Source organism: Melanerpes formicivorus, unplaced genomic scaffold (genome assembly GCF_026170545.1).
Source record: "Melanerpes formicivorus ecotype bairdi unplaced genomic scaffold, bMelFor1.0.p_v2 SCAF_1, whole genome shotgun sequence".
In the NCBI taxonomy this organism is placed as follows: domain Eukaryota; kingdom Metazoa; phylum Chordata; class Aves; order Piciformes; family Picidae; genus Melanerpes; species Melanerpes formicivorus.
The window spans coordinates 5,209,715-5,229,310 of record NW_027142353.1 but is presented as its reverse complement, the minus strand read 5'-3'; the positions used below and the strand labels follow the sequence as shown (position 1 = coordinate 5,229,310).

Sequence of the window (19,596 nt, the reverse complement as noted above, 5' to 3'; positions counted from 1 at the left end):
TCAGGGTGCAGAAGCAAAGCAGCCTGAGGGCTGCCAGCTTGTGTAAGTGTATTTTGTTTGTGGATTGTGGTTGGGGTTTTTTAACCTGAATTCTATGTAAAAAGAAAACTAAGGGCAGAAAGTACAGTAAAAAAAAAAAAATATCAATGACATTTTCCAGAATGAAGATGAGCAAATTCAGTAGGAAGTCTCTTAATGCTAAAGATCTTTGCTCTAAGTCTAAATTCTATTCTTCATCTGAATTTATGTGGAAAAGTAACTTAAGCGCAGGCCAAGTTTCACAGACTTCACATTCTAGTCATAGTTATGAAGGTACTTGAAATGCAATCTTTCTGTAAGGTTTTAAGAGTTACTCTGTGTTTGGGTCCTGTTGGAATAGGTGTGTGCACATATAGTCCAGGCCATAAGAATGGAAGCAACCCGTGTGCGTGAGGAATGGGAGCATGCCATCTCCAGCAAAGAGAACGCCAACTCGCAGCCCAGCGATGAGGATGCTTCTTCTGATGCCTATTGCTTTGAGCTGCTGTCAATGGTTCTGGCACTCAGCGGTTCCAATGTAGGCCGGCAGTACCTGGCACAACAGCTGACTCTGCTCCAGGATCTTTTCTCATTACTACACACCGCTTCACCCAGGGTGCAGAGACAGGTGAGTGCTCATTGCTCCTTGTCTATTTTCATGTTCCCAGAAGGAAGTCTGCAACTTGGAGAGGGACCTAAGAATTGGTTGACAGTCAGCTGAACTTGAATCAGCTTTGTGCCCAGGTGGCAAAGAAAACCAATGGCATCCTGGCCTCTATCAGAAACACTGTGGTCAGCAGAAACAGGGCGGTGGTCTGTATTCAACCTTGGTGAGACCACAATGTGAGTACTGTGTTCAGTTCTGGGCCACTCACTACAAGAAGGACATTAAGGTGCTGGAGCATGTCCGGAAGACAGCAAAAAGGCTCATGAAGGGCCTGGAGCACGTGACCTACAAGAAGCATCTGAGGGAGCTGGGGTGGTTCAGTCTGGAGAAGAGAAGGCTGAAGAGACACCTTATTATTCTCTACAACTACCTCAAAGAAAGTTGGAGCAAGGAGGGGTCCAGCCTCTTCTCCTTGATGATAAGTGACAGGACTCTAGAGGAAAGGTTTACAAGCTGTGCCAGGGGAGTTCATTCTGGGGAAAGGGTCTCAGAATGCTGCAGGGTTATACACATTTATATGTGCTGCAAATGCTCCAAAAGTTGGTAAATATTTGCATGATTTGAGGAGGCCATAGCTAGTTCTTGCCTTTTTAATATTACATTTGACTTTGAGGCACAGTGGCATCTAGAATTACTAAACAAGTAATGACTTGCCTGCTACAAGATCATAACATGTGAAGCAGAGGGTTCACTGGTTGAGATTAGACCTTGAAATGTCTGCCAAAAGGACAGAACCTAAAAATCCAGTGCTGTTTGGGTGTTTCATATCATGCACATAGGTAAGAGGCTCAGGGGTGACCTCATTGTCCTCTACAACTACCTGAAAGGTGGTTGTAGCCAGGAAGGGGTTGGCCTCTTCTCCCAGGCCACCAGCACCAGAACAAGGGGACACAGTCTCAAGCTGCACCAGGGGAGGTTTAGACTCGAGGTGAGGAGAAAGTTCTTCACCGAGTGAGTCATTCGTCATTGGAATGGGTTGCCCAGGGAGGTGGTTGAGTCACCATGGTCTAGTCATGGGGGCTGTGTTGATAGGTTGGACTCGATGATCCTCGAGGTCCTTTCCAACCTAAGTTATACTGTGATACTGTAATGCACGTAAGCCTTCATAGGTAAGATAAGAGGTTTATTGTTAGCAGATATGAGTCTTTAGCATCCTTGCCTTACACTCAGACTGTAGTGTAGTGCTGTGAAATTAGACAATTCCCCTCTACTCTTAGTATCCTCATCTAAGACTTTAATACATCTTTCTGGGAAGGAATCTGTTCTATGTGTATATTTATATGCACATAATATAACATAAATATATAGGCATATAAAATACTTGCTTTAGTACAGCACTAGCTTGTTTTTGCTAGCCCATAAGCCTTCTCTAGGGTGGATTTTTAGTTCCTGTTTCAGAAGGGTTTTATTTTGGTTTTGGTCTCATCCTCTCTACTTTTTCCAGTTTTCTGAACCATTACACTGTGACACCTCAGCTTGCCTGAAGGCAGATAATGCCTGCTTTTAGTAGTTCTGATATTGCAGATACGCAAAATACTGTGGGTGGTTTTTTTTTCTTAAAATATAAACATTTTTTTAAGAGAATATTTAAAGCTTGAGAAATCAGATATGGAAACTCTGTAAGCTTTTATACATCCGGATTTGGACCAAACCTTGCATGGCATAGCCAATTTCAACCCCAGTTCCACCAGTTGGTCAGATAGAAGCACATAATTTCAAGACACCTCCTGTCAGATGTGGAGCAACTGGCATGGATTTCCTGTTCAGAAATTCCTGTTAGAATATATCTCAAGGCACATTAAAGGACAGAGGGAAAGAATGTAATGATTTTCAATACCTAGAGGCAAGAACTTTGTTTTCAGAACTCTAAAGTGTCTCTAATAGTTCTATCAAAGAGTTTCTGACATCTAAAGATTGTATCCAAAGATAAATATCTAAAGATTATAGGTAATATATGTAATATGTCAGGACCTGGGGGTGCTGGTCGATGGTAGGCTGAACATGAGCCTGCAGTGTGCCCAGGCAGCCAAGAGGGCCAATGGCATCCTGGCCTGCATCAGGAACAGTGTGGCCAGCAGGAGCAGGGAGGTCATTCTGCCCCTGTACACTGCACTGGTTATGCCACACTTCGAGTACTGTGTCCAGTTCTGGGCCCCTCAGTTTAGGAAGGATGTTGACTTGCTGGAACGTGTCCAGAGAAGGGCAACAAAGTTGGTGAGGGGTTTGGAACACAAGCCTTATGAGGAGAGGCTGAGGGAGCTGGGGTTTCTTAGCCTGGAGAGGAAGAGACTAAGGGGGTGACCTTATTGCTCTCTAGAACTACCTTAAGGGGGGTTGTAGACAGACGGATGTTGGTCTCTTCTCCCAGGCAGCCAGTACCAGAACAAGAGGACACAGTTTCAGGCTGTGCCAGGGGAGGTTTAGGCTGGATGTTAGGAGGAAGTTTTACACAGAGTGATTGCCCATTGGAATGGGCTGCCTGAGGATGTGGTGGAGTCACCATCACTGGAGGTGTTCAGGAGGAGACTTGACAGGGTGCTTGGTTGCATGGGTTAGTTGATTAGGTGGTGTTGGATGATAGGTTGGATGTGATGATCTTGAAGGTCTCTTCCAACCTGGTCTGGTCTATTCTGTTCTATTCTAATGTGCAAGCAAATCAGAGTTGTACACACATCTGTATCACTGTTTATCATAAGTCCAGTACCAAGCATATTTTTATTATTATTACATGAAGATTAAGTATTGTTTGGATGAGATTGGTTCTGGACTCTTCAGCCTTGTTTCACTGGATATAAATAAACACTTCAAAGCCAAATAGAAACCTTACAGAATTTCTTACAGGTGTGATCTAAGTAGCGAGAGTAGACTGAATCCTTCTTACTGAAATAACTGATGATGAAAAAGAAAGATGTCATATAATTTTGCTTGGAGATGCCAGCTGTTTTGGCAAGAGCTGTGATATTCTGAAGTTTTGTTTTGTTTTGTTCCCTCCAGGTAACGTCATTACTAAGACGTGTTTTGCCCGAGGTGACCCCTAATCGCCTTGCTAGTATTATAGGCGTGAAGTCCCTTCCACCAGCAGATATAAGTGATATCATTCACTCAACGGAAAAAGGAGATTGGAACAAATTAGGTATCTTAGACATGTTTTTGGGATGCATTGCCAAAGCTCTCACTGTACAGCTAAAAGCCAAAGGAACTACTATAACAGGGACAGCTGGCACCACTGCAGGCAAAGGAGTTACTACAGTCACACTTCCAATGATCTTCAATTCCAGGTTTGTTTAAAGATCTGTGTATATTGTCCAGCTAAAACCGCAAAATAATGACGTTCTTAGAAGTCAGTTATGTTGTGTTTCATAGTCTTTGTTCTGTAAATGGGAAAAATCTGTTATGCTTTGAATAATACTCATGTTATTGATGAATTTTATTTCTGGTAAGAGGGAGCTGGGATTGTTTAGCCTAGAGAAGAGGAGGCTCAGGGGAGACCTTATTGCTATCTACAACTACCTGAAGGGTGGTTGTAGCCAGGAGGGGGTTGGTCTCTTCTCCCAGGCAACCAGCACCAGACCAAGAGGACACAGTCTCAAGCTGCAGCAGGGGAAGTTTAGGCTGGAGGTGAGGAGAAAGTTCTTCACTGAGAGAGTCGTTAGCCATTGGAATGTGCTGCTCAGGGTGGTGGTGGAGTCACCATCCCTGGAGGTGTTCAAGAGGGGATTGGACGTGGCACTTGGTGCCATGGTCTAGTCATGAGGTCTGTGGTGACGGGTTGGACTTGATGAGGTCTCTTCCAACCTTGGTGATTCTGTGGTTTTGAAAAAAACACTAAACCAAACAGAAACAAAGAAACAAAATCCAAAAATCAACCAGAAGCAAGAGTTTGCTGAATGTGCACTATTCGAGGTACATTTTGACATACAGTAACTAATTGCTTGGATTAACTTCCTGTATTACCATATGTCCTTTGCAGCTATATTCGACGAGGTGAAAGCCATTGGTGGATGAAGGGTTCAACACCTACTCAGATTTCAGAGATCATTATTAAACTCATAAAAGACATGGCAGCAGTAAGTTTCTAACTCAAACGTGTGGAGGATATTCAAATATTCTGATAATGAACAGTGCTTCTTTTGTGTAATGGGTTGGGGCAGACCCCCTCCCCACCACGCACAGAAATGACGACTCAGACAAACAGATTGCAAAAGTGATGGAAAGAGAACAGTGAGTGCGTGCAGAGAACTAGAAACACAGTGACAAGAAGAACCCCAAAACAGACCCAGAAAGATCCCATCCCCACCTGAGGGTGTACCCAAAACCACCAGGGCTCCTCCTTCCCCCCCCTACTACTAGGCTAGTCTCAGCTGGCCAGATCTGAGACTGCCCATCCCCCCATGGCCTTGGGCCTACCAGGCCCATGGCCGGGAGATCTCTCCCCCAGTTACCGGGTGTCGGAGAGGAAGGATCCTCCCCCTCTACTCAGCCCTGGTGAGACCCCACCTGGAGTACTGTGTCCAGTTCTGGAGCCCCTATTACAAGAGGGATGTGGAGGTGCTGGAATGTGTCCAGAGAAGGGCCACAAGGATGATCAGAGGGCTGGAGCACCTCTCCTATGAGGACAGACTGAAGGAGTTGGGGCTGTTCAGTCTGCAGAAGAGAAGGCTCCCAGGTGACCTAATTGTGGCCTTCCAGTATCTGAAGGGGGCCTGCAGGAAGGCTGGGGAAGGACTTCTCAAGATCTCAGGTAGTGATAGGACTAGGGGGAATGGAATGAAGCTGGAGGTGGGGAGATTCAGGCTAGATGTGAGGAGGAGGTTCTTCACCATGAGAGTGGTGAAACCCTGGAATGTGTTGTCCAGGGAGGTGGTCGAGGCCCCGTCCCTGGAGGTGTTTAAGAGCAGGCTGGATGAGGCTCTGTCCAGCCTGATCTAGTGTGGGGTGTCCCTGCCCGTGGCAGGGGGGTTGGAACTAGATGATCCTTGTGGTCCCTTCCAACCCTGAATGAAACTATGAAAACTATGAAAGAGGAAGTGCCAGACCCCGACATAAAAGTTATAGTGGTGCAAGGGATCATGGTAGGAAATAACCTAATTTCCTGTGTCCACCCACTGGGCTGGACTTCTGGACACAGGAAACACCCCTGTAGCAGAGGGCACCCAGCCCAAACTACAACATGTTATTACTATCACAGTCAATATTGGACTGAGGTGTTAAATGTGAGCTGATCTCAAGAAAATAAGGGTAGTCTTCTGGGTAGACTCTAGGCCTAGTAGCAGTAGGAAGTGGGTAGTGAGTTCTGATTCTCCTAAGCAGAAATACAGTTTTGGAATAAGCTTTTAAATAAGTAACTTTTACCAGAAATTTAAGTATTAAACAATAATTGTTTCATTTTCTACATTGTTAACTTAGAAACCTAATTTTTTAAGTCTTGAATACTCAGAACTCCAATTGAAAAGTAAAAAGCACCTGGACACATAATACAACATAATACTGTTGATTTCATGTAACCATATGTAGATTTTATATGTGGCTTCTGGTGAAGGCTGCATGCTAAGATGGATCTTCAGTCTTATGGAAATCTACATTTATAGTTGTTTATAAATGGAACCATCTGAGCTGAAATTTTCTGTAGCCGCATCTGCTTCAGGCAAGGTTTTTGGCAGAAGAATTTGATGAAAAATGATTCCCCTGGTTCCCAGAAACCATATGGGGAGGGAGGAATATATATGTTTAGGGGAAAGAATTTTAGTTGGAAGAATTTAGGGGAAATTTAGTTGGGTTTTTGTTAAGTCCTCTTTATTTCTTGGAAGTATAGAAACTGTGGAAAGTGTTCAGGAAGGCCTAGCTAGGAAAGCAGGACTGATTTCTCTAGGAACTAAGTAATCTATATTGTTCTGTCTTTGTGCTCCAGCTGTGTCTCTTTCTCCAGCAGGGGGCTTTAGGAACGTGCCCTAGCATTCTTCAAATCATATGCCCTCTACCTATTCTAAGTTAGTTATTCCAGTAGCTGCTCAGGGACTGTATCAGTCAGTCAACTGAATAGTTGAGGTAGTTTTTACCAGTCACTTGGATCTGAAAACACCTTGTTTGCCTTTCTCTTTTTCTGTTCTAACTTGTGATCCTAACATGACGTTGCTGGTAGCAACTGTAATTAGAGTTTTAGTTGTTCTTACTAGAAGCTGCAAAAATCTGAGTTTCCTGGTTTTTAACAGGGTCATCTGTCGGAAGCTTGGTCCCGTGTGACGAAGAATGCTATTGCTGAAACCATCATAGCTCTGACCAAAATGGAAGAAGAATACAGATCACCAGTGAGGTGCATTGCAACAACCAGAGTAAGAGCTTCACTAAACTTAAATTTAGTTCATTGCAAGTGGGCTGTAGGAACCCTTCCTGTATTTCAATAAAAAACCTCCTTATATAGGTTGTTTCAAGAAACAACCTCTATGGCATGCAGTAATGTACTCCCAATCTAGCTGTAGGCATAACAGACAGGTGTACTGTATGAGGCAATCACTGTTTGTCCTAATAAACATCTTGCTTTCTCTGTGTCACTGCACATTAAGGTTTCTATTTTGAGGCAGAAACACATCAATAAAAACTGTATTGTGATTAGACATGCCTGTTGTGTACCTCCCAAATGACGAAGAATAAGTTATATGCTCATACGTTTGGGGTTTTATCCTTGAGGTAATTCTGCTTTCAGTTTGTGATACCTGCCTGTTACTATATTTGTACGATCAGCAGCAGGGAAAATTGCATGCTACATATCAGCTGTCTGTTTCCAGCTCTCTACACAATTATTTTAAGTGGCTTGACTTCTAGGTCATCAGCTGCTACATCTGAAGGCTGTATTATTTACCAGGTGTGGTTTGGAGGTTTTTCTTTGTCTTTACTTCATTGAATGTTTTATAGAAACTGCTACTAACTTAACCATAACGGACTGCTTATAAAAATCCATGCAAAACATGCTTGTGAATTATGACATTCCTGCTGTCTTAGAGTCTATAGATTTCAGCTTCCCAACCATAATAATGACATGTAAAAGAGGAGGTTTGCAGTGGTTACAAACATTTGACAGTGGCATTGTTTTCTGTCCTAAAAGGCTGTGCCAGTTGTGGGTTTTATCCTGTTTCTCATGTTCTCCACTTTTTTGGAAAGTGTGGTCTCAGAGTACCCTCTCTTCCTATCGTTGTATTGGTTTAATTAGGTCGTAGAGGAGCACTGAACATCAACCTAGCTCTTGTCATGAATAAACCCAGTTCTGCCATGGATGTGTGGGCTTTTTGGAGGGGAGTCTAATTGAGATTTTTCAACAAAAGCCATTTTATTCAAACCAAACCTTTGATCAAAAATCTATTGTGAAACGCAACTGTCAAGTGCATTTCAATTTGGGTTGCAGGCCTACTGACAAATTATCCTCATGCAGCTTGTCTCTTTTGGATTTAGTTGTAGTCACTGGAGAGGAAGAGAGAAAAGCTTCCTCTGAAGAATAGTTAGCTCAGAACCCATTTCAAGGTAATTTTGAGTGCCTTGTGCAGTAGAGAGAGCACAGGGAAATCAGTCTTGTTGAGCTCAAGTTTTGGTGTCTGGAGGGCTTCTTTATTAGTCTGTGTCCTTGATTGTCTTCTGCGAAGCCTGCAGTTTGGGAGTGATATGCAAGTCTCTATTTGTCATACTTCTCCATAATGTGCTCTGATCTTCACTGCATCTGTCTTGTGTGCTGACTACTGTATGTATAATCACAATGTGACATACCTGAAAGAAACAGGGTAGCTCCCAAAAGTTCTGTAAGTTTTACTGTACATCCGTCATCTTCTGGAGAGTAAAAAACTTGCATTGCATGAGCAGGCTTCAGCTCACAAGGATACAGTTTACAGGCAACAGTGACATTCCTATCTGCCAAAAATTTTATGTGGGGGCTTTTTTTAATAGTTTTTCAGTATTTCTGAAACATTTAATTCTCTCTTGCCTTTCAATAGCTATGGCTGGCCTTAGCATCCCTCTGTGTACTTGATCAGGATCATGTTGATAGACTCTCCTCAGGAAGGTGGATGGGAAAGGATGGACAGCAGAAACAGATGGTAAGAGTGAAAGTCATACATTTTTGTGTTTATTCTGATTTATTCAGTAGTCAATTAAGAATAATGATAGGGAAAGGTAGGTTTGGTCTAATCTTATTCCTCCATGTTTTTCCCCAGTGGAGTTTGTACATACGCGTTTGAAGTATTTGTGTTCTAGACAAGCAATGCTCACAAAAGAAAATTCCTATCTAAAATAGTGAGGTAGCCATTCTACTGGTGTTCAGTATGGAGCAAGGCCTTCCTAACACCTATATGAATGGAGTTTTTTGAGAGTAGATTGACCCAGTTAATACAACAGCTTCTATAAGGGTTTTTTACTTCCTGCCTGGCACTCTGTCACTTGTTAAAGTCAATTCTTTTGTGTTCTTCAGTAACTACTTCCCCATAATTTTGCTTCCTCTCCCCTATGGTCAGTAGTGTGTGATTACCCCAAAGACAAATTCTTTCTAACAATTTAGTAAAGCTACCATTGACCCAGATAATTAACAAATTCAATATTCAATACAATGGATTAATCAAGTGTCTGTATTTTTCAGTATCACCAAAAAACTTAGGATTTTTTTTAATATGAATCTGGAAAGAGAAAAGTAACAAAGCTGATCTCTTTATAGCTTGGTTAGGTGGTTCCAAATGTCCTGAGGGAATATCATGTTGTCCTGTTAGTATCTGAGTATCGTTGGCACAAAGGAGCCTCCAAAGCAGTTTAGTGCAGGCAGAAAGAAAATACAGGAGACAAAACTGAAGCTGCCCCAAGGACTAAAACTCTGCTGAGAGGAGGTGGCAAACACAAAGGTGTCTGAGCTAAGTCAGTCAAGGGACATCTGTAGAGCTTTGAAAATGTCAGAAGAGTACCCAACACCTCATCAAGCAGGAATATGAGTTGCCAAAGCCAGCCTGAAATTCCACAATCCTATTTTATATCAGGGTGCTCAAAATTTGAGATAAGCTGTTGTGTCCCCCTACAAGAACTGCTGTTGAAAAGATTGTGTTCTAAGTTGCATGTGCACTATTATGTAAACCATGTTCTGGGTAGGCAGTGGAAACCTGTCCTCAGGCATATACCTGCACGTAATCAAAGTCAGTCACTGAACTCTGTACAGGTACTTTGAACTGCAAAACAACTGTTTTGAATTTTGGAAGAAATTATATCAGTAAAGCAACTTAATTTTATGGTGGATTTTGAAGTTTGTTACTGTGACTGAATTCTCTCTGTTAGAGATGACCTACAGCTCTGATTAGATGTTTAAGCAGTGTAAACATACCAGAGTACTGTGTTCAGTTCTGGGAGCCACAGTATAAGAAAGACACTGATGTCCTGGGAGGGTGTCTAAAGACTAACAAGGTTGGTGTGAGATTTGGAGGGCATATTCTACAAGGAGTGGCTGAGGGAAATGGGTTTGTTTAGTCTGGTGTGATGGAGAGGTTATTAATTTATGAATAAGAAATATGAGTTGTGTGACTATTATTTTTATTATCACTGTTTTATATACATGTTCTAGTGCACGATTTTGAGATACATCCCATAAATGGTTTAGTATTTATAATTAGGACTCAATTGGAATATTAAGAATAAAGAATCACTATTTATATAACGAAGGGTGCAATTCCACCACATGTCCACCAGATGGCGACTCGACGGGACGCAGATGGCTGCTACCTATATACAAAGATACTACTATGCGTTAGAGGTTACTCTGCTAGACGTGGATGCTTTGAACTGAATGTTAGTGAGTGGAAAGCACGTGGAAGATGCACTGTGTCCTTTGTTTGTAGCGAGATTAGGTTCCGGCAGACTACTGTCGCCGGCTGATTCCTAGGCTGGTCTGGACGGCAACGCTGGGTGGCAATCCTCTCTCCGCAGCAGTGGAGAGTAGATGGAACCTAGGCTTAACTGGTAGGTGGGTTCCCCTCGCAGGACTCCGGCAGGTTCCCTCCAGACAATGCGGGGTTGGCCCGGCGGGGCTGGTCCCGGGAGGGGGTCGGCCCTCAGAGTTGGTCCGCACAGCAGGGCGGGGCAACTGTTAACGATAGGCGGGCTCGGAGGTTTCCGATCTGGCATGGTAGCCGGTGGGCCTGGACCTAGCGTGTGGGCCCTGCGACACCGGGTTTTGGGGCTGGTGTGGACGGCCCCGGGGAAGAAGCGCAGCTGCGTGGAGCCGCGGCGTCCCCTTTACTTGGCTCGAAGGAGCGGCGGGACCCTCTCCGAGCGGTCCCGGCTTTGGAGCACGCACACAGACAGTGCTCTGGATTGCCCTGAGGTTTACAGGGCACGGAGTGGCAGAAGCGTCGACTGCTCTCCCGCCATAGCGGGGTTACACAGGCATGCAATCCTGCTTTCTGATTGGACACAGACAGGGTTGTGTCCGCTCATCAGTCTGCTGCTTAAGGCTAATGCAGACGTGTGGACTGCTGGACTCGGCTAAGTCCTTTTTGCTGACAGTTGGGCAGATCTCACCCTCGGTAGGCTTTCCCGGTCAGTGAGACTGGCAGTACAACGCTGGAGCTTCTCAGGCTCAGCAAAGGCCCCTCCTCTGGAGATACTCTCAGGGCTAAGGCTTAACGGGCCTGCCTGGATGTGGGCTTCTCGTCATCGTGCAGAGGCTGCTGGTTTGCTTGCATATATGAGAGAGAAGACTTAATAGTGATGAGCTCAATGTCAGAGGCTATGGCATGAGCTTTGTCCTCTCAAAGCAAGGAGAGGAAGCAAAGTGAAAGAGGGGGCAAAGCTTTACCAACTGGGGTAGTACTAACAGGTTCCTCAAGGCTGGGTTTGACCAATGGGCACTCTTGTAAACAATTGGCTTCAGCCTATAGGAAGCGTGAAGCTGGAATTATGCCCATTCTTGGTATAAGCACGAGCATCCCATGTGATGGGTGCATGCAGTGATCTGTGCCGGCCTGGCTAATGTCTTAGCCTTTGTTTCCCTCATGAAAGAGGGGGAACTTGTCTGCATGCTGGGACAAGATTCAATATCTGGGCATAATGTGCTTTCACCACATCTGGAGAAGAGAAAGCTAAGGGGAGATCTTAGTGCTCTATAACTACCTGAAAAGAGATTGCAGTGAGGCTGGAGTTGGTCTCTTCTCCCAAGTAACTGGTGATAGGATGAGAGGAAATGGGCATAAGTTGTGCCAGGGAAAGATTAGATTGGATATTAGGAAAAACTTCCTTGCTGAGAGAGGGATGAGGTGTTGGAAAAGGCTGCTCAGGGAGGTGCTGGAGGTCACCATCCCTAGAGGCATTCAAGAGCGAGTAGATGTGGCATTTTTGGATGTAGTTTAGTGGCTATAATAGTTGGTTTACAGTTGGACTCCATCTCAAAGGTCTTTTCCAACTTCTATGATATCAAAGTAATTAAGGGAAAATATGGCCAGCAGGTCGAGGGAGGTGATCCTTCCCCTCTACTCAGCCCTGGTGAGACCCCACCTGGAGTACTGTGTCCAGTTCTGGAGCCCCTATTACAAGAGGGATGTGGAGGTGCTGGAATGTGTCCAGAGAAGGGCCACAAGGATGATCAGAGGGCTGGAGCACCTCTCCTATGAGGACAGACTGAGGGAGTTGGGGCTGTTCAGTCTGCAGAAGAGAAGGCTCCCAGGTGACCTAATTGTGGCCTTCCAGTATCTGAAGGGGGCCTACAGGAAGGCTGGGGAAGGACTTCTCAGGCTCTCAGGTAGTGATAGGACTAGGGGGAATGGAATGAAGCTGGAGGTGGGGAGATTCAGGCTAGATGTGAGGAGGAAGTTCTTCACCATGAGAGTGGTGAAACCCTGGAATGGGTTGTCCAGGGAGGTGGTCGAGGCCCCGTCCCTGAAGGTGTTTAAGCCCAGGCTGGATGAGGCTCTGTCCAGGCTGATCTAGTGTGGGGTGTCCCTGCCCATGGCAGGGGGGTTGGAACTAGATGATCCTTGTGGTCCCTTCCAACCCTGAATGATACTATGATACTATGACTGACCTGGGTATTCATGTCTCTGAACTTTTCTGTTAATCTTTCTGTAACCCATTGTTACCACAGATCTTTTCTTGGATCAGTAGAAAATGATGTCTCAACTGTGTTGTTGAGAAACACATTTTTGCTGCATCATAAGAAATGTAAGATGAAGAATATCCAAATACACTAATACACTAAATATTCTTTATTTTTTTCTTGCTTCCAGGAGTTTTAGTGATTGTTCTGAAGATGCATGTAATAGTCTATACAAGCTCTTCATTCCCTCTTTATTAATGGGGGGGGGGGGGGGGGGGGGAATAACTGGAGAGAGACTAGAAACAGATGCTAAAAGGAAATCAGAGGTGTAATAAAGAGAGAACGACTTCATGTTTTTCTTGTTCTCTTCTTTTTCCCAGCCCATGTGTGATAACCATGATGATGGTGAAACTGCTGCAATCATTTTATGTAACGTCTGTGGGAATTTGTGTACAGATTGTGACCGATTCCTTCATCTCCATCGGCGAACAAAAACTCATCAGAGACAGGTGAGGGCATACGTGGCATTGTGCTCGTGTGCACTGCATGCATTTCCCCCATTAATACATAGCCAAAGTGGTGTTTTCCTCTTTTATGTTTTAGATGGCATAGGTAAGTTTCCATTTAATTCTTTAGGTTGTTTTTAGTTCACTTCTCTTGTCCTTTTTCCTTTGAAGAAGATTGGAAAGTTGTGTGGCAGTCCCTAATTTGAACCCTTGGGCTCTGTCAGTGCTCTTCCTCCTTATTCTAATGTTGCTTGGGAATATTTTTTTAGGAGAATCTAGAAACTGTCTGTAATGCAAGCATACATTGGATCAGTCCTTCTTTTAAATTATCTCTCTTTTATGCTCCTATCACATGCATCAGTCTTTGTCAACTCCTTTGTTTTTAACCTATGTAAAACCAGGAAAACCCCTTGACAGCAAATATTCCGACTGGTTCCCTCCATCAGCCTTTTATAATTTCTCCAGCTTCCATTGCATTTTCACGGAGAAATGCATTGTTATATCCATAAACTTGAGAAACTCCTCGTTTCTTTTGGTAGTGTTTCTAAGATTGAAGTGTCTTTCCTCTTTGACTCACACAGACAAGGGGGTTTTTTAATTGCTTTTTACTCTGCTTTTTGCATTATTCTCTCATCTGTAAGCCTCAAGCAACATTGTCTTTGGAATATTTCTTTTTTTCATTGAAATTGATGTTGATGATGCCTTCTGAAACAACTGAGCGTTTCCTCTTCCCTGACACTACTTGTTGTGAGGTTTTTGGCCCTTTATTTTCTCCTCTCGCTCTGACTGCTTCTATTTGTACAAAGGATAGAATGATAAACCTGATTCATAAAGTTAGTTCAATGGAATTCATTCCTCTTCTAGAGTGCATCTAGACCCGCCTTTTGGTTAGGATCAGGAATGGGCTTTTCAAGCATATCTCCTTATGTCTGCTTTGATTTGTGTTATGGAGCAGCCCTGGAGTGCATGAACTGGATTTGTTTTAGATACAATTGTTTTTTTACATAGGTGCAGGGTCAGTCTGCTAATGGTCCTTCAGTGCAGGGGATTGGCTCTTCTGGAGCATGCATGCTGTGAACCTCAGATCACTGGTGCCCAGTTTTGTGCTGCAGATCCCCTTGGTGTCTCAGCATTTGTGATGTAGACTCAGACTGAAAGTTTAATGCAGACCCATCGTTTTCTGTTTCTTAGCCACAATCTTTGCAGTCTCCTTTGAGATTTTCCTGTCTTGTCATCCAAAGATGACAATTTTGTCTACTCTTCTGTCATGGCACAGCACAGTCTACTCTCATTTATTTTTCTGATTTCTCCTCTATAGCCTGTTCAGATTACAGTTGATAAAAAGTAAGTTCTTCTCTTGTAGAAGCCCTCACATCTCTCCTTTAATCTGTCCAGAATAGCTACTTACCAGATTTTCCTGTTTACTTCTGAAAGCATGTTTAAACTTCTACTCTTTGTTCACCACTCTTGCCTTAGCGTCTCTCATGTTAATCCCCTCAATTTAAAGTTTAAATGCTGTCATGTTCCCTGTCTCTTGTCTTCTGTTAGCTTTTGTCCAACTTCTGTTCATATATACCTCTCTAATATGTTTCCTCTCATTCCAAGAAAGGACAGCCTGTAAGTTACCATGACCTGCTTATGTGAATCCTTTGTGAAGCAGGGTTTTGTTCCCAATTCTAATAAGAACTGCAGCAAAGTTTAAACTGAGTGCATAGATCCACACCCAGGAAAATTCTAGCTTTTGTTGCACTGCAGGTGAAATGAATGAAAGCAGAACTGCCTTCAAAACATAGGGAAGGGGAACAAGAAGAGATTATGTAAAGTTTATTTTCCTCATTATTGCCCAAACCATTCATGGTGCATTTATGTGAATGTCAGAAATACAAACATTGCATACTTACATGATATCATTAAGACTGTAACTGTGTTGTCTGGATAAACTGCTGGCATGGTTACATGAAGATGTTTCTAATGTTATCTTGTGCTTTTAGTATACAGTGGCCTACTGGATGAGTTGAGTAGTAGTTATGAAGTCCAAGCTCCATACTATGTAAATTGGGAAAAAAAAGTTATGCAGCTCTCTTCTTAGCGTTGTTGCACAATTGTTTCCTAGACGTGTTAGCTCAAGTGTTGATTTCATGTATTTTTACTAGAAACACAAAGTCTCTAGCTATGTATCTCTCCTGCAATATGTACAACTACAGACTGCCTAAAAGAAAAGCGCTCGGACTACACAATCTATAAAACATTTAATGAAAGTCCAAAGAGACAGCAACAAAGATAAGGGAGAGATGTTACTTACTATCTCTTTGGTTAACCTAACAGGTATTCAAAGAAGAAGAAGAAGCTATCAAAGTTGATCTCCATGAGGGTTGTGGCAGGACCAAACTTTTCTGGCTGATGGCATTAGCAGATTCTAAAACTATGAAGGCTATGGTGGAATTTAGAGAACAGACAGGTAAAACACAGCTGTTACTGCTTGCTGATTATTTTTACCTTCTACATAAGCATTTATCCTTAAAAAAGCCAACCCGTTCAGGAGGAGACTTGATGGGGTACTTGGTGCCATGGTTTAGTTATTTAGGTGGGTTGGATTGGTTGATGGGTTGGGCACGATGACCTTGAAGGTCTCTTCCAACCTGGTTTATTCTGTGTATTCTAAATGTTAATAAAAATGAATCCGTTTAATTGCATAAGAATTGACTGTTGTTTAAGTGTCTGTTCTTCGAGTATCAGCCTCTTTGTTTACATTTCCTGTTCATCAACTTTCATTTTTATTCACTTCTGTGGATCTAGGCAAGCCAACCACCAGCAGTTCTGAAGCGTGTCGCTTCTGTGGATGCAGGAGCGGAACAGAATTATCAGCGGTGGGAAGCGTTTGTTCTGATACAGATTGCCAGGTGTGTATGAACAAACACCATCACTAAACAGAAGGGACTGCAGGATCAAATTATTTCCTTATTTTGAGGAAACCTTGTTCATCTCTGTGGTCCATTTTAAATCAGATTTTTCCTATGAAAAGGTTTGAATATTACCTTGCAATTCAAACACTTCAAAGTCTGCAAATGTTTAATTACAGGCTACAAACATCAATAGTCAACCAAAATACTGCATGGGTTTGTTATGATTTTCAGAAATGCTTCAAGTTTTCACAACAGTGTTCCAAGTGAAAAGTAAAATATGCCCTGTTAACATAGTATAGTGTACTGGAAAGCTTGATAAAAGTACTTTGTCTAACAGCCCTAGTCATTACCATGAGCACAGAGCATTTCAGACTTGGCCAGGTTTGCCGACTGTATTCATGTGTCCCGAGAGTTTTTCTGCTCTGCAGTACAGGTAGAATTGGTGGGAGGCCAAATGCTCAGCAGTCTCTTACCTCACCGTGTTTATTTCTGGTTGTGTGTGGTAGATTTGTCTTTGTTTGCTCTCCTAGCCTGTTGAATATATTATGTTATTGTTAATTCAGTTCCGTTTATTGTGGCTTCTGGGCAACTTTTGTATGTTTTCTACTTACTAGGGACAGGAATTAGTGGTGGTTAAAATGCCATTTCCATTTAAAAGTCCATTATGCTGGTTAATGATCAGCTCATAATGTTTTCTTAAGGGCGGATTACTTCACTCCTTTATTGAAGGATCTAAATTTGCAGGTAACTTAGCTGTTAACACAGGGCAAGCAACACTTATGCACATGGAAGATTAAAGAGTATTTCCCTTTGTGATAAAAGGTAAAGTTTTAAAATTATGGCTTCATTATACCATTGCTCTTCAGCGGTAACATAAGGAAACAAAGGTATCAGTTTTGTTTCAGGTGCACAAAATGTGTACTTTTCCCCAAGTATCTGCTGCAGCTGCAGACAACACAAACCATGGTTCTTTCATCTGAGTTCATTGCACAAACCAGTGATCCTTCAAAAAACCAATACTTCTATCAACCTGTTCAGAGGAAAGGACAGAAAGATTGATTATTTACTTTTAACAGGAATATGCTAAAATTGCCTGCAGCAAGACACACCCCTGTGGACACCCATGTGGAGGCGTTAAGAACGAAGAGCACTGTTTGCCATGCTTGCATGGCTGTGATAAGAATGCTACAACCCTTAAACAAGATGCTGATGACATGTGCATGATCTGCTTTACTGAAGCACTTTCAGCAGCACCAGCTGTCCAGGTTTATCTCTTTTGTTCTTTTTTTCCCCTTTTAGAAGAGATCAATATTATGGCTGTGGTGTTAAGTGTGGAAGAAGTTAAAATATAATTACATCTTTCATCTACTTGTAACAATTTCAAAACAGACATTGTAACAATAAGCTAAAAAAACCTTTCTGGCATTACTGCTCTTTCCAGAAAGCAGATTGTAATCAATTACAAAACAATTGAGGTAATTTGTATGTATTTCATATATCCACTAGTCATTTTGGAGTGGAAAGTTGTTATTTTAATGACCACTTTTTTATTCTTTTTTAAGACAAAAGTAGGGGGTCATCTTAGGGCTTTAAACAAATTAACTTTGGAATTAGGAACAACTTCTTTACCATGAGGGTAGTGGAACACTGGAACAGGTTGCTCAGGGACGTGGTTGAAGCCCAGTCCCTGGAGATACTCAAGGTGAGGCTCAACAGGCCTCTCTCTGGGCAACCTGATTTAGTTGAGGATGCCCCGCTTACTGCAGACAGGGTTGGACTAAATGACCTTTGGAGGTCCCTTCCAACCCAGACTATTCTATGAATTGATATATGTTGTCCCTTGAGAGCAAATAACTGCTTGTGGTTTGGTGGTTAATGTAACTTAAGTGCTCACTTCCATGTATTCTTTTCTAAAGCTGGACTGCAGCCACGTTTTCCATTTGCAATGCTGTCAGCGAGTCCTAGAAAACAGGTGGCTTGGGCCAAGGATAACGTTTGGGTTTATGTCCTGTCCTATTTGCAAGGTAAATGAAAATGAGTTACTTGATCACTGCCTAGGTCAAACAAATTACTTGTCTTTGGCAATGGGGCACCAGGGGGGTGTTCCTGTTCTTTTTGGGGGTTGTTGTTGTCATTCTGTTTTGGTTGTTTGTAGTGTTTTGGTGTTGGTTTTGGGATGGTTTTCCCTTTATTTTTTGGGGTTTAATTCTATACTGTTGGTTACAATACAAATTAGTTATACATCACTTGTTGCCTTAAATTTTTTCTGTTACTCAAGAAAGGGTATCATTGATGCACATTTCTACCTTTCCTTACTGTTCCCTGAAGTAAGGGTCCTCTTATAAAGAAAGTGCAATGCAGACATTGTCTGGTTTGGGTTTTTTTTAGCAACATCAGCCTGTAATTCCCAGTATTTGGGGCCATTGGGAGAGATGAAGTAATCTTAATGCATGTTATCTGAAACAGGAAACTTGGCTTCTCTCTTTTGCTAGCCCCTTTTAAAGCTGCTTTACTTTCCAGGATGATTACAGAGCTGAAGAACACGTGTTTAATTTAGTTCATCTTAAATTACTACAAATTCCTCCTTTTCTCGTAATAATTCCTCTAGTACTCAGCCATAATTGCTTTAAGCTCAAGCATGTAATAGCTGCTGGGAGGGAGAGCACCTCCAGCACCCTAGGGATATGAAATCTGCAAATGGTCAGCCACTTCTTTGGTTCTTCCTTTGTGCTCTCTTTTTGGCAATCCACAGCAACAGCTTGTGACTATTGCATGATGAAGGCCTAGCCGAGGGACTGTCAGTCATAATTCTAAATCATCAAGCAGTAAGTCAAAAAGGACAAAAAATTAGGGGGAAAAAACAACACTTGGAATATTCCTGTGCTGTGGAGAATATTTTGTGTACTCTTTACTGTCCCTCTGTGGTTGTTAGGCTGTGGTAAGGGCTGATGGTTTCATGTAACAAAAGGCTGTTACTTGTTCAGCCATTGTTTGAACTGCCCACCACCTGAATTCTTAAGGTTTTATGACCTTCATTACATTTTTCAGGTTGGCCTGTAATAAAATCATCACAACTGTTGTAATAAAGGCCTAAGATATTTTGTTTGTTTGTTTGTTTTTAATTTCAGAACAAAATCAATCACACAGTGTTAAAAGATTTGCTTGATCCAATCAAAGAACTCTATGAAGATGTAAGGAGAAAAGCACTAATGAGACTGGAGTATGAAGGGCTGCACAAGAGTGAGGCCATCACAACACCAGGCGTTAGATTTTATAATGACCCAGCTGGCTATGCCATGAACAGATATGCTTATTATGTTTGCTACAAGTGCAAGAAGGTATGCTGATGGGTGCTTTCTCAAATTAAATGCATGTTACACCTTCAAAAGTGATTTCTTACAGAGTGGAACGCATATTTAATATGTTGTGTGTGGAGTAAATTGTCTTTAAATGGTAATT

General features: G+C 42.5%; 1 protein-coding gene across 14 annotated transcripts in view; it reads left to right on the top strand.

Moving 5' to 3' along the window:
* MYCBP2 (MYC binding protein 2) overlaps positions 1-19,596 on the top strand; it is a 197,443-nt gene that overhangs the window by 171,080 nt on the left and 6,767 nt on the right. For all 14 annotated transcript variants that reach the window (XM_068155980.1, XM_068156571.1, XM_068156486.1 and 11 more), the window contains 11 exons: positions 380-646; positions 3,680-3,963; positions 4,656-4,752; positions 6,895-7,014; positions 8,662-8,763; positions 13,109-13,237; positions 15,560-15,692; positions 16,031-16,134; positions 17,214-17,402; positions 18,054-18,161; positions 19,266-19,475. In XM_068155980.1, the coding sequence (XP_068012081.1) occupies positions 380-646; positions 3,680-3,963; positions 4,656-4,752; positions 6,895-7,014; positions 8,662-8,763; positions 13,109-13,237; positions 15,560-15,692; positions 16,031-16,134; positions 17,214-17,402; positions 18,054-18,161; positions 19,266-19,475 (1,743 nt within the window). The remainder of the gene's footprint in view (positions 1-379; positions 647-3,679; positions 3,964-4,655; positions 4,753-6,894; positions 7,015-8,661; positions 8,764-13,108; positions 13,238-15,559; positions 15,693-16,030; positions 16,135-17,213; positions 17,403-18,053; positions 18,162-19,265; positions 19,476-19,596) is intronic.